This window comes from Mizuhopecten yessoensis, unplaced genomic scaffold (assembly GCF_002113885.1).
Source record: "Mizuhopecten yessoensis strain PY_sf001 unplaced genomic scaffold, ASM211388v2 scaffold371, whole genome shotgun sequence".
NCBI lineage: Eukaryota > Metazoa > Mollusca > Bivalvia > Pectinida > Pectinidae > Mizuhopecten > Mizuhopecten yessoensis.
Genome location: NW_018403513.1, coordinates 61,334 through 77,119, shown reverse-complemented (window position 1 = coordinate 77,119; position 15,786 = coordinate 61,334). Strand labels below are relative to the sequence as shown.

General features: G+C 34.0%; 1 protein-coding gene across 2 annotated transcripts in view; it reads right to left on the bottom strand.

The window, feature by feature from the left end:
• Positions 1 to 5,531: 5,531 nt before the first annotated feature.
• The window catches only part of LOC110446968 (aurora kinase A-B-like), a 10,615-nt gene continuing 360 nt past the window's right edge, over positions 5,532 to 15,786 (bottom strand). Inside the window, exons 2-8 of one of the 2 annotated variants that reach the window (XM_021492320.1) lie at positions 13,605 to 13,748; positions 12,680 to 12,791; positions 12,081 to 12,160; positions 10,708 to 10,846; positions 10,101 to 10,249; positions 8,926 to 9,157; positions 5,532 to 8,685 (exon numbers count right to left, since the gene is read on the bottom strand). In XM_021492320.1, coding sequence (XP_021347995.1) covers positions 8,593 to 8,685; positions 8,926 to 9,157; positions 10,101 to 10,249; positions 10,708 to 10,846; positions 12,081 to 12,160; positions 12,680 to 12,791; positions 13,605 to 13,738 — 939 coding nt within the window. In that variant the 5' untranslated portion in view covers positions 13,739 to 13,748 and the 3' untranslated portion in view covers positions 5,532 to 8,592. The remainder of the gene's footprint in view (positions 8,686 to 8,925; positions 9,158 to 10,100; positions 10,250 to 10,707; positions 10,847 to 12,080; positions 12,161 to 12,679; positions 12,792 to 13,604; positions 13,749 to 15,786) is intronic. The other variant, XM_021492329.1, reaches the window with a different exon arrangement.

Genomic DNA, 15,786 nt, shown 5'->3' with positions numbered 1-15,786 from the left:
TTTCATTTTTTGGCGTGTTAGTAGTTTGTAAGTATGTTTGTGTGTGATTGTAAGCTATACTATAGTTCTTCCTCTATTACTGCCTGTAATACCAATATGATATCACTACATGTATACTCAAGATATTTTATACATTCTGTTTGTTATAAAACTTCTACTTCTGATGTCTGGAAATATTCACTCTAATCCAGGTCGCTCATCAATCAGTATTAATCAAAGAAACTACTATAATGATTTATCAATAATGCACTTAAATGTTAGGTCTCTTCGGAACAAGGTTGATCTTATAGATACTGAATTCACTGACTATGACATCCTATGTCTTACTGAAACTCACCTGAATAATGAAATAACTGAATCTGATTTGCAAATTAACTCACATCCCAACTCATATCGTAGAGACAGACAATCACAACACGGTGGTGGTATTATGATATATACTAAAAACAACCTCTTAATAAATCACAGAACTGATCTTGAAACTGAAGACATAGAACTTGTCATCCTAGAAATTAACACTTCTAACAAAAAAATACTTCTCTGCTGTCTTTATAGACCTCCTAATACAAAAGTAGATTACTGGAATAAACTTGATAACATTTTAGATAATCATTCTAATACTAATCTTAATATCATTATCACTGGTGACATAAATATTGACTTTATCACAATGAAACCTAATTCACATCTTGCAAGATTAATTACTAAATATCACTTAAAAAACTTAATACAATCACCAACACGCATTACAAACACTACTGCTACCTTAATTGATGTATTTATTACTAATAATGTAAACATTTTTACCTCAACAAATGTACTTTCCCCTCTCTGTAGTGATCACTGCCCCATCCTTGCTAACATTTGTTTTAAGACACTAAAAAATAAACCATTCAAGAAACCTATATATAAGTTCAATGAAGCTAATTGGGATGCTATTAATAATGAACTACTTAGTAATGATTGGGATTCCATAGTTAATAACACTACTAGCATTAATGAACTATATTCTACTATTATAAACAAAATAAACTCTGCTACTAACTCTCATATACCTCACAAAACAATTACTGTCCATCCTGATGATAAACCTTGGATGACTGGTGAAATTCGGCATAAATTAAGATATAAGAATAGATTACATAAAAGAGCTAAAAATAAAAATAGGGAACAAGATTGGGCAAAATTTAGAACTTGTCGCAATGACACTATACAAATTATTCGGCAATCCAAAGAAAATTACTTTAAGAAACTTCAAAATTGTCTTGCCGACAAAACAGTGCATCCAAGAAAATGGTGGCAGATAGCAAAATCTATAGGAAAAATGAATAACACTAGCACTAATTCTTATCCTCTAAAATCTAACAATAAAATATTAATCCATCCACAAGATAAAGCTGAGGCACTAAATAACTTCTTTACCACCATTGCCTCTGATATTACTGACACTAACCTACCTGATTTACCTCCCTTATGTCCATTTGAACTTTCTGACATTAACATTACTGAACAAGATATAACTGACCAATTTGACATTTTTAATAAAAACAAACCAGCTGGTCCTGATGGTATTTTACCTATGATTGTAAAGAACATTTCTGCTTCTTTAGTATACCCACTCAAACTATTATTTAATAGAACTTTATCTATTGGAGTAATACCTGATGTACTAAAAACGGCTAATGTTACTGCTCTCTATAAAGGTAAAGGAGATATCAGTGATCTCAATAATTATAGACCTATTGCTATTACATCTATTTTTATCAAAATGTTAGAAAAAAATATTTTTAAATATACGTTTAATTATATTTCAAGTCACAATATGTTAAGTGTACATCAGTCAGGATTTCAACCCAAAGACTCCACTACTAATCAACTAGCTGATATCTATAATACTATAAGTGGCAATTTAGACCAAGGTAAAGATTTGCGTTTTGTTTTCTGTGACATAAGTAAAGCATTTGATCGAGTATGGCATTTGGGCCTATTATATAAACTAAAAACATATGGTATTAAAGGTAAATTATATAATTGGTTTAAAGCTTACTTATCTGACAGAAAACAAAGGGTTATCTTTGAAGGTTATAAATCTAGTACCAAACCTATGTCTGCAGGGGTTCCTCAAGGATCTGTCCTTGGTCCCTTCCTCTTTCTTCTTTTTATTAATGATATTACTAATAATGTAACTTCTCATATAAAACTCTTTGCAGATGATACCTCTCTCTATGTAATAGTAAATAATAACAATGACCTTACAACACCTACTAACATGCTTAATGATGATCTTGACTCAATCTCTGAATGGTCAAAGCGATGGCAGATCCTATTCAATCCGAATAAGACTGTAGCTATTAACTTCTCTCGTAGACACATTAACAATCATCCTCAACTGCTATTTAACAATACTCCAATTGCACAACATGAACACCATACTCACTTAGGACTAACATTTAACAGTAAAGGGACATGGTCAGATCACATTTCAAATATTTATAAGAAAGCGAACTCTAGACTAAGTATTCTTAGAATTTTAAAAACTACAGTTGATAGGAATACATTAAAAACATTATATGTCTCTTATATAAGACCTGTGCTAGAATATTCTGATATAGTATGGGATAATTGTACCAAATCGGAATCAGATCTTTTAGAATCAGTTCAACTAGAAGCTATGCGTTTAATTACTGGCCTCAGACGAGGTACATCTCATCATATTCTGTATACTGAAACACAACTTGAAACATTACACACACGAAGACAAAATCATAAACTAACATTAATGTATAAGATTCTTAATAATTACACTCCAACTTATCTCGATAATATCATTCAACCATTTCTAAATGTAAATAATAACTATACCTTCAGAAATAACAGATTCTTTAATATACCACAGACAAGAACTACTACTTATATGAATAGCTTCTTCCCTTCTACAATGGTAAAATGGAATGCACTTGATAGCACTGTACGAGACTCCATCTCAATTTCATCTTTTAAAAAGAAACTTAAAAAAACCTTTGATACATCCGTCTCAGAAACTTTTATTAACTGTGTTCCGAGGAAACTTAACATAATTTTATGTCAGCTAAGAAATTTTAAAAGTGATCTTAACTGTGATAAGTTACAAGACCATCTGATTGATGATGCTTCCTGTGTATGTGGTGTACAGAGGGAAGATCTAATACATTTTTTCTTTCAATGTCCTCTGTATTCTAATATTAGGCATCATATTACCACTATTTATAATCTAGTAGGATATTTAAATCTGCACTGTTTAGTATATGGTATTAGTAATGCATCCAACCAATTAAATAAAACTATTCTTATACATGTTGACTCTTATATTAAATCATCAAAACGTTTCGTTACTTATACGTGCTAGATAAATTTCCAAATGAATATTCATGTATTGTTATTATTATTGTTATTCAGGCAAGTTTTATCCCTTAAATAACGAGTATTAGACATAAGCTGGTGTGGGTGTGGGTGTGCATGAGTGTGAGAGGAAACGAATCACAACATTTTATATATTTAAGCATTGTACATATCTACCGGAATTAGAAGAAGACTGATATAGGCAAAGCCTGTTGTCTTATTCTTTTGTCAATACTGTTCAAATATCTCCTTTAATGTTAACTTATATGTTTGCATTATATATGTATTGTCAATAAAATACTTTGAAATTGAAATTGAAAAACATATTTCATTGCACTTGTAAGCTCGCTATTCACCACATTTTGATGCTGTCTTTATAAATCCATGCAGGCTACATTTTACCTGTCAACCAGGTTATAATACATGTAACCTTAAAATCATGCCGAATGTTTGAATGAAAACCAAGCTCCAACCTACAATTATTTGAAATCCAGACAACTTTTTCCTTATAACAATTTACTACTGCCAACACTATTTTTTCACCTGCCAACCAGACTTCATTTTCCTAATGATTATAGGCTACCTGCGAACCAGGCTCAACTTTTCCAAATAACAAGGCCAGTGGCGTTTCTAGAATATTTGAAAGAGGTGGCGTAGAATCAAATCTTTTGCCGAGCGGAGCGAGACGAAAATAATTTTGGACCTTTTTTGCCAAAAAACATAAAATAATTGTGAAATGCACTAATGTAACGGTTCCTGACTTGGAGCATGTATATTTTATAGTTAAAGTGTCAGGGTGTTTAAAGTGTTTAATTAATGAATATGATAAATTGCCATATTCAAGCCAATATTAGCAGATTACGATAGGTTTTTTTGGGGGGGTTGAAAAGGGGGGGGGGGGGGGGGGCATACGCCCATTACGCCCTAAACTAGGCTAAACTAGAATTGTACGCTAAAGGTTAACTAAGGCAAAGCAATCCATAGTCTCCCACCAGTAATTCTTTATTTACTGAGCTGTACACTTATGTAAGTATATAGGTTACCAACATACTTCCTGTACTCCCTCCCCATGCCAAAACATACTTGCATACCAAATTCTTGCTAGCCCAGATGAACCCGCTTTGCTTAAATCGTCCTAGTAGTTTAAGGAAGAGTTGTCAGCAAGCAAAGATTTTCAGCAAAAGGCCATAACTCATTTTAAAAGGGTACGAATGAAAAAAAGTATTACTTGGATGCACAACGCAGGGGGCACTATAACCATATCTATATATAAACTTGCTTTGAAATCAGCCCGGTAGATTAGCAGAATTAAGTTGTCAGGACAAGGGTCTTTAAACAAAGGACCACTACTCTATCAAAAGGGTATGAAAAAAATGCCTGGATGCACAACATCAGGGGGTAGCTATCATATCTGAAAACTTTCATTGAAATCGGCCCCATAGTTTTGGAGGAATTGTCTGAACAAGGATTTTTCAACAAAGGGCAATAAATCTGTATATAGGTCAGAATGAAAAATATAATAGCTGGATGCACAACATCAGGTGGTAGTTATCATATCTGAAAACAATCGTTGAAAGTGGCACCGTAGTACTAGTTTTGGTATGAATTGTCTGGGCAAGGATTTTTCAACAAAAGGCAATAACTCCGTAAAAAAGGTCAGAATGGAAAAATAATACCTGGATGCACAACTTCAGGTGGTAGTTATCATATTTGGAAACTTTCTTTGAAATCAGTCCTTAGCTTTAAACGGAATGTCTGGACAAAAAGTGTCAGGATTTTTTCAACAAAGGGCAATAACTTCGTTAAAAAGTGTAAGGAAAAAATAACACCTGGATGCACAACTTCAGAAGGAGTCAAGCTTTTTCTACAGGCAGACAAGCTGATGCCAGTATACTAGGCTACATTTTACCTGTCAACCAGGCTTCCTCTCAATCGAGCTACCTTTTACCCGAGATCCAGTCCAGGCTACCTTTTACTGGACATCTGCAAACTTATTGGACCCTACTTTTTCGAATTACGAATACTTGCCAAATGAGGCACAAAGTCCCAACACACCTACCAGTACTTTTCATTAGCCTTTTAAAGATAAACCCCAATATCCCCAATGGCAAATAAATCCTTTTAACTAATCATAAAAAAAAATCAACCCAGGATGATAATAATACTGTTTATTTACATAGTAGAAACATGCATTATTTATCAAAATCAACATGTCTTGCTTTACACTCACTCATCCATTTCCATTCTCGTACATAAAACACTGCTGATTGGAGCATCTCATTATCATTTATACCAATGCCGTATAACAGGTTATTTACGCAGGCTTACATTTTCACGATATTGATCTTGTAATACTCCCGATGTAAATGAATCATTACAACCACATGATCATTATTTCATGACGACATTACCATTTAATATGAAGTTTATTATTGCAGCTCATTTTTTATGCTTGTCATATTATTATGTTGATCATATTTTTGCAATCACTATATTAACCCATAAATCACAAAAATATCACAATCACTATCATTCCCGCGGAAATATCCTGCTATATGGTATATATCAGTCACACTTTGTTACTTACATACAGACACACAGCACTGGCAATATTGGATATCATCTGAAATGTGTTATATATTTTATATTAAGGTGTCAGAAGTTTAAGTGAAGAATAGCAATGTTTACAAACTCTGCACCTAGGACATTTCCATGTTGGAATGTTAAATGTCTGTGAAGCAAAACTCAATTTTATTAAGGACATATGCTACCTAACTATGAAATGTATTTCCTTTCTAAAAAGAACTCCACAAATAAGAATCTTGATGTTCACTCATAAATGGTAAAATGGACCTACTTATAACATATGAGATACAAAGGAATGTATTGATAATTAATGCATTTTTAAATTACCCTGACATGCTTACCTAATAGCAAATTTTAAGTGAGATCTTAAGAATGTGTAAGGAAGCATGTATTCTCTATCAAGTTAAATGTAACTATACAGACAAGTATCAAATAATGACAAATATGGTACAAAATTCTTCTTCTGATGTATATTTAATCTTTCAATATGTACGTGTATCTATTTCATGATTACTAAATCATGTTGTCTTCAACTTTCTTAAATTTCAAATTGAATGTGAATTTATCAGCTACAAATATAAAATCCCTCAGCTCAAATACAACTGTCAAATATGGTGATACTTGTCACATGATGTTTGAGTGGAAATAAACAGCTTCAAGCAAAAAACTTGAAACACCACAAGTGAAATTAGAAGAATAAAGTACAAATCTGGGTTTTAATAATATGTTTTCATTCCAAAACTAAAAAAAATAAATTGCCTTTGAGTAACCCACTGTTTTTTAACTTAGACATCAGTAAAGCTACCAAATGGGAATTGGCTTCCAAGATCTTGACATTATTCACCAACAAGTACTGTAGTAAACATGCTTTACTGTGTGTATAGATATATATATAAGTTCTGAGCAGCTCCCTAGTGCTTTCCCTTCCTTAGAGGTTCATACAGCACTAAGGAGCTCCGAGTATTGTTTTTTTCTTTCCATTACTATTACAACAAATCTTGAGGTGTTTGCTTATATCTGCCTATGTTTCTCACATGACAACTCTATTATGCAACGAATACAACCAAGTCATATTTTAAGCGTATTACTTTGGTTAATAACACTAATCACTGCGACATCCAAATTAAGACGACGACAACAGAGAGGACATGATGACATTGTGATGTTTAATTGAAGATATTAGACATTATGTCAAAATGGTTATATACGGGATGATGGCCAGAAAATACAGTACACATGGAACTTTTACCACAGTCCAGTTTTCATCTTTTTAACTCTCCATAATTTTGGTTAATTTATCATTACAACATACTACATATAGTAATTCTATGTGAAGGCCAAGCTAACACTGCATAAGTATGCATCTACCAGTTAAGGGCAACAGTTCGACCAAGCAAAAGTTTCCAGGCATACAGCAAGTACTTGCATACAAAGTAATTTGCGATAAAATTTCATCCTTAATGTGTGTTCTATTTCACGAGATTTATGAATCTCACCGACCAGTTTTCTTAAATTTCACATGAAATGTAAACTGATTTAATAGCCTGTTTATATAAAAACATGTACCAACTGTAATATTCATGACATTACACATCAACATACTCTCTGAGAGGTTAAGGTGAGACAAAGAAATAAAAACAGCATTACACTTTATAAAAGATCACACATTTCAACAGTCACACCTACACATCATACATTTTTTATACTTTGATTTCAATCTTCAGGACATACAAATAAATAATGTGATTTTTACAATTTCAATCAAATATTCAACTCACTTCAAAATTACACACACAATCTTGTTCGAAATATATAAACAAGAAACAGTATTCTTACAAATATACCCAGAGTATTGTAAACCAAAAGATTACTATATTTAACAAAGACTTTTGTTTTTAAATGCACATGGTCATTCTCTCACGCTCATTATTAAAATCCATAAAAGTGTTGAAATAATTTGATTTTTTAATTTTCCAAAGAAAATGTTAATCCTTGCATTCAAATTTATTAATCATTTGCCTCATATAGACAGCTTTTCACACCTCTCCTGTTGTATTTTGCATACTTCTATACGGAATCCATGTATTAAAGCAAAATTTCAATGCCTTTGTAATCTCCATATGGTTTTGCTAATTGATCTTTCATTTTCAAATGCAAAGTAAAAAAGTATAGGTTTATTCAAACAAAAATCTAATCTAATACTGTGCCAGATATTTACCAAATACACTGAGTGTTACTATTTCTCACAGTATTAAGGGACTCTTGACTGCATTGATAATGAAAGAATCCTAGCTGTGAGTTGATGCTCACATGCTCCATACAGGTCTTCAGAGAAAAACTTTCGTTACACAATTTGCCTAGTTCGACATTTCTGTGTGTTAGGTGACTGGAGATAGAATTCCTGAGTAGCCAAGGTCAGAGGTCAATAAATTATCACATGATATACAACACCTCCTCTCACCCGTCATGTCTGCGATGTCTGTGCTACCTTCACCTTCTCTACGATGGTAAGACGGGAGTCTCATCTAATACTTAAGGAGGGTAAATATTATCATTTAATCTCCAATATGAGAATAAACGCGTGGGGTTCAAATGATCACAAAAGTGCTTTGAGAGAACTAGGGTCTGTTATGACGTTACAGGATTTTGATTGTCTTTGATCCAAGGATGTTCTAAAACTTTGTCCAGAGATAACCGTTGGTTTGGGTCATGTTTCAGCAGCTGAAATCATAATGGTCAAACATAACAATCACATGTATTGGGAATATATTAAAACATACATGCGACTCATATGTATTGATAAATAGATATATTGTATGATATACAAATATAAGTTTACTTAATGGAAAAAAAGGATGAAAAATTAGTACCAGAATTCCAATTATTATGAATAACACACATGATGTTTAATATTTTAATTATGATTAAAAGGCCACACAACATCCAAGTCTAAGATCTCACATTTTTAATAAGATTTCTAGCAGGCTCCGACACATATACTGGGAACTGAAGATCCACTTTTGTTATCCGTCTGTACGTGTCTGTATTGGTCTCCGCCTCAAACGGAGGCTTTCCCACCAGGAACTCGTAACATAGCACGCCAAGACTCCAAAGATCCACCTTCTCGTCGTGAAGTTTGCCCTCAATCATTTCTGGAGGTAGGTAATCTAAGGTACCACACAATGTGGTTCTCCTGTAAATCAGACATTGTATGTAAAACATGCTATGACGTACACGAGATCTGGCCAGGAATCTAGATACATGTATTGTCAAAATTTGAAAGTTAATTTGTTGAGCAGATTTGATCACTCTTGTAGGCTCAGTTCGAAAGGATCTCAATAAGGTAGGAACAATCCACAGTTAAAGACCTCTCATTGGAAAGGTCTTAAGTACTCCCAACCCTTAATGAACTGCCATAAAATGTCTACATGTTTAACTATCAAAGTGTCTCACTATGTATTGGACTTTCTTAACTTTGTTTTTTATGTTGGTACCCTGAAGGTTTAATTCATTGTAAGTACATGTCAACTAGGCGTTATCCATGTTATAACAGGCACGTCAGCACTTCTGAAAGGTATGAGGAGGGTGCACAGTGAGGGACTGGGTAAACCCTAGTGAGCCACATCTTACAGTATTCTTACTTTGTATTGTTTTTAAAGTTTCCAGAATTCAGATTTTTTTTTAGATAACTTTGAGGATGGAAAACATGCTCTAGTGCTTTAATATGCTTATCCATTGTCTTATTCTTATAACAGTACTGATGATGGCTAAATTTAGTATATTTATAATGCTAAAATATAGTGTCAGATGGGTAAAAGTCGGTATATTTAGTTTTATTCAGCCTTATTTTGCGCTTTCCATATTATATAGGAGAAGTTTCAAAAAATACTATGCATTACTGCACTACGGGTATTAACACAATTCAAATGCAACTAACTTTTCCCAGTTTCATATTTACGTCGTTCAATTAAAACTCATTTTTAAAAAGGATTGTTAATTTATACCAATACATGGGTGTGAGACTGACCAGTTTTTTCCATATCTGAATGAAGGTAAATGGCCTTTGACCGACCCCTGGAGGTTGTCACTTACCTGAAAGAGTGTACATAGACTGACTGTTGGAAATTTTTACTTACCTGGATGAGGGTGCATGAACTGACCATCCAAAATCAGCAATTTTGAGGTCACCTGTGTGTCCAAGGAGGAGGTTCTCAGGTTTGATATCCCTGTGAATGACCTTTTTACCGTGACAATACCTCAGGGCACTGGCCAACTGGTTTATATACTGTAAGTACACAAAGCTGGTGAGATAACACACACACAAATCAATCCTCATGTGTACAAGGTTATTAACCTTAAAACATATAGAATATACTTCCAAAACACGCTTTTATATCAGAGTTTACATTATACAAGAAGCTAAACCTTTTAAAGTCCCCCCTTTTTTCCCCCCACACATTTGAAATTTGTTATTCCCCAGTCTTTGTTTGTCTGGAGCTTTAAGTCTTCACAACAAAGATGATATGATGACACATTCAGTCCTATGACAGAATTTCCCTCTGATTTTTGGTCCACTACAGTTAATGTCACAATCTGGTCGGACCTCAACTATTTTTTTTAAATACATATGCTGTATTTATTTAACTTCAAAATTTTTGGTTTATACAATAGGCTTTATATAGCACTCATCACCTAACATTCTGTCCATAAATAATACAAACAAAAATGTAGACACATGCTTACAGTGACGGTTCTCTTCTCATCAAATCTTTTGTCCTTCATCAGCTCCTTGTAGAGCTCTCCCTTCGGTGCATACTCCAGTATGAGGTAGACTCGGGATTTGTCATGGAAATATCCAAACAATCGTAGGATGTTGGGATGTCTACAACATCGGAAATTATTTCACACTTTATGCTAAGCTACATTCTTAATACGGGGTAACCCTCCTTACATTTATTTTTTGTAAAAACTAATGATTTGTTATACTTGAGAAATTTCCGAAGCATAATGAGAAAATGTTAACGGCACATGACTGTAGTAGAGTCTAAAAAGTTCTAAAAAGTAATCCGATGTCTGGACAATTTTCAAAACAAAATGGGAACCAGGTAGTATTTTTGAATATGAAAAATGTATGTACTTGTACAAAATGTGGTATCAACCTTGTGAAGCCTGAAACTCTATCAACCAAACTGAAAATAGAAGTGCCATAATTTCGTATATTTCTAGTAGTCCAACCCGACCTGAATTCCTAAAGCAGCAGTCAGAGAATTTGGTTGAACATGACTACCTCTCTTTAAATCTGCCAATGTTACGGGGATATGGAGTCAAACCTGAAACTGATCATGCAGTTTTAAGACAGAACCAGATTAAAGAAACCTGTGTCATGTTTTGTCAATGCAGACATCCTTCTTACAAACATTCTCTGGCCCTGCTTGTATAAAACTACTTAAGTAATGAGATTTCCTTAAATCTGAGGATTTCCTCGATTTATTTGAGATTCCTCAAAATGGCTTGCAAAAACCTTCCTCAACTCAAAACCTCAGTTTTCTACTCAACTCTTGAGATTTTCCTCAAGTTCACTTTTATAAGTAAAATCTGTAGCTGTCTTCGACTTTTACAGAATAGCAGGTAAAATATTCTCATATGTACGCATTAACAACGGCAGTCACCTCGTCCCATTCTTTTTCTTTGTTTTTCACAGATACACCTGCCTAACCGTCACTCCCTAATACTCTTCCAAACATCACATCCTCTCTCTCATGCACGCTCTCCATTAACACAAGTTCCTCCCTCTCGCACTCTTGCAATTTGTTGCTGACATATTCATGATGTTAAATGCAGCAGACGACACTGTGAAACTTACCTTCACCCTGTCTCCTTCTTTGACAATTTACGGGGAAAAGTATAACATAGTTTACAAACCTCCTTCAAAAAAATAGTTCCCAATCGGGCAGCTTACACCATCGCGAAAAGGCCTCAACTTTTCCTCAGTTAAGGGTGTCCTCAAGTTACCTGAGGAATGTTTATACAAGCTTTATTTGAGGAAATCTCAGCTGAGGAAATCTCAAGTTGAGATATTTTTTATACAAGCGGGGCGTGGTGTTAAGTGTGTTTACCTGAGATGTGACTGTATTTCTATCTCACGACGAAGTTGATGCTCTACACCAGCTTTCTGTAACTGTGACTTGAACAGAACCTGCAAATATAACACACAAATCATAAAGCATTAACAAAATACTATAAATTCATATTGTACTAAAGGTCAATATTATTATTATTATTTCATTCTTAATAGCCAAACAACACATAAGAGGTCATTAAGTCCAATAAAAGTAGAAAAAAAACATGCAAAAGGAAATTACATCAAACGAACGAAAAAGTAAAAGACAAACGTCAACTTGAAAAATTGTTAAAGTGTCTATGATTAAGTTAATATATCTTTTTGAACAGATCAACAGGTTTAAGGTAGGTTACAATTGTAGAGATACTGACTGTTTCGATTAGTGATTTGAGATCTGTTATATTATAAAAAAAATCTCTTGTTGGATGAAGGTCAATACAATCTAATAACAAGTGTTTTACTGATTCATTGATGGTCAAACACATGCCAGGACGTAATTTGATTATGCAAATGCAGACATAAACATGTGTCTCAATGCATGTAGCATACAGCAATGGACGGCTTAAGAATACAGGAATGGAAGGATGACCTTACCTTAAGGGCAACAACATATTTGGTTGACTTCTCTCTGGCCAGATAAACATTTCCGAACTTTCCTTTACCAAGAGGCCTCCCTATATCAAAGTCTTCAAGTGTCCATTTTTTTCTGAAAATTTATAAATGGATTTCTAAATGTCAGTGTTCAAATTCAGACTAAACATTATATGTATGTACATGTACAACCTCACAAAATAAAATCTAAATTTCGCATGTAATAAATCAAAACTGCATTTTTACATCAGAAATCACAAAGCAGTATTTAATTCCCCTTGTCAGTCACCAAGTTTTGTCTGCCATCTTTAATTCACAGAACATTTCAACGTTACATTTATTTTACAGTGTGACATTCTGTCTTCCCAACAGTTATTCTAATGTTATGCCTATATCAGAGTGACCAGTGGTTTTTCAACATAAATTTTACATCAGCCTGTCCTTACATGAATTGGGATGTATTATTTTACTGGTTAAAACTGGGAAGATATTCCTCATGTGTTCATTATGGGAAAATAATGCAAGTTTTTGCTACATGGAGGAAGCATCTGATGATGTTGGCTTAAAAATGGGGGGAAAAATCACTTAGTTACGGACAAGCATTTTGAGTTAGTAATTGTATGATATAGGCTGTTTTAAAATCTAGTGTTAAGCGGTTAAATGTTTATAATCATTACAATCTTGTCAATTATAAAGAAATGATGTAGCTTATTTAAATAAATTTTGACTCGACATCAAACAATGTTTGGAAATCTCTTTGTTGAAGCCAGGAGTAAATGAAATTTTACATTGAAACCAAGTGTGGAAACAATCATTTTTCAAAATATATTTTAACCAGCAAAAGTTATGAATGCCAATGTGAATTTTAAACTCTGATGACGTATGCCACTGACTGATTCCTTGTCAGGATTTGCCTGTACAAATGTACCTGGCTGCTTCTGTAGAGGTTGGAGCTTTCTCTTTGGCCTGTACTTTGACTGTGCCTGGTTTGACTGCAGAAGTGAGATCTGGACCACTGGAACTGTTGACAGGTTTCAGCACACGCCCAGGCTCAGCAGCCATTCTTTTCTACCTGGAGCAAAATGTTCCTTGTAAAATATTGTCATTGACTTTTTTTGGGACATTTGCTTTCCTGTGAATTACAAGGGAGCTGGTTGGCATGGTCAATAATAGTGGTACAATCTTTTACACATTCAGCTTTAATGCAATAAAATCTCCATCCAGAAATGACTCCCCAAAATCTTTCAAGGCCTTTTTTTCATACTGTTGAGGGATATTTATACGACTGCATGATTTAATGTCTGACATTATCTTTCACTCACTTTGATGAAAATTAATAAACTGTACAAATAATTTGGAACTAACATTGAACAGACCTCACTTCCTTATTTCAGTATATGAAACTAGAAATCTTTTTCATGGTACAGAAATGCACCTGCTTTTAATACATAACTGTTTGTTTGTTCCACAAAAATATGAAAATGCTTATATTATGTTCCACAATATTCATTCATTCCATTAATTATTGGCAGCTGAAGCAAGGGAAAGTATGACTGATCTAGCTGCATTCCAAGTCATATGATGGCTGATTTTTGCACCATTCTGACTCTTTGTTAATTCAACTTTAGCAGGAGACAACTTTGTTGCAAAGGAACAATAATTAGCTTTCATTAATTTCTTCTCCTCTACAAACTTTATGACAAAGAAAAAATGAGACAAAAAAAATTAAGCCACTAATCAGCACCCCTAATCTTCCTTTACCTACTTTCATTTCTCCCTTTATTTTGTTGCTTTGTGTAGTGAGAAGTGATAGAAACAGAATTACTTTTTATGTTGCCTACACATTGGGCAAGGTGAAGGAATGATAATCATCCATCTGCTAACATGCCACTTTTTGCAGTTTTTCTCNCCCCCCTCCTTAGTACTAATATTACTACCCGGGTATCAAATCGATCCCATGCATTGTAATGAAGCAAGCATGTTGTGAATCACATTGAACTGGAGCGAATTTAGCATTTACTGACAGCACATGCACATGGGTCTGCATCTATACACTCATTTGCAATATAAACTATTTCTAGTGATCTCCTATGTAACTTGAAGTTAGACGCTGCCCAAAGTGTCGTTAAATTATGAAGTTTACGTAGCGTGGTCAAAATCTAAATGACCACCATAATGGAAACTTTGTCTCTCTTCGGATATAGGTCACTCATACCTCTTTAGATGGGTGTCATGATCATGACCCAATATGGAATTTGTAGTAAACATGGCAGCATCAGTTGTAATAGTATGCAGGCCATAACAGATAATTGAGATAACATCAAGCATGATGGTTGTTTCTTTTTTCTTTCCGAGATGGACTTGGCTCATTTTGTGAAAGAGTTATTTTATAAGTAAGGATTCGTTATTTCAACAAATATACATTTACAGATTTGACACTTTTGATTTTGCTCCATAAATTGGCATTGGACCAGTTTGTAGCTCCAATGACGCAATACATATAAAAATTGTCTTGTCATCAGAAGTTACGTTATCGCAGTCAATGTGTCATCAAATTACTAGAAAGGGAACCAGCAGTTATTATGAGACACCAGGATGAGGAAGAGTGATACAGATAGTGTCGTCGCTGGGGCTCGAACCTGCAACCCTTGCCTCTGCAGCACAATGCTCTACCGCTGAGCTAAAGGGAAGTTCCCAACAGCTGACGCTTGTAAGGTGACCTTAATTCAATGCACATCTTTTACAAATACTCAAGTCTATTAATCCCATTTAAAGAGAGTAAGTGCTACGATTAGTGACCAACATCGTAAACGTGACATTATTAGTAAGCCTGAACAATAATTAAAAAATAAAAACAATGATTAAAGACAAGCCAAAAACTATTGAACTTTTAGGCAACATACCTGCTTATGGAACAAACAGAATCTGAGAATGTATCAGAACATCTTTTACATGATCTGTTATACTAGATATTTTGATCAATGAACATGATCCACACACAAAATTGTTACACAAATTGAAATTTTGTTCACGTAGGCGTGCGGAAATGATTAAGGTCCTTCGACCTTAAAGCTAAAATATCTTTATCAAAGTAACGGGGGGGATGGGGG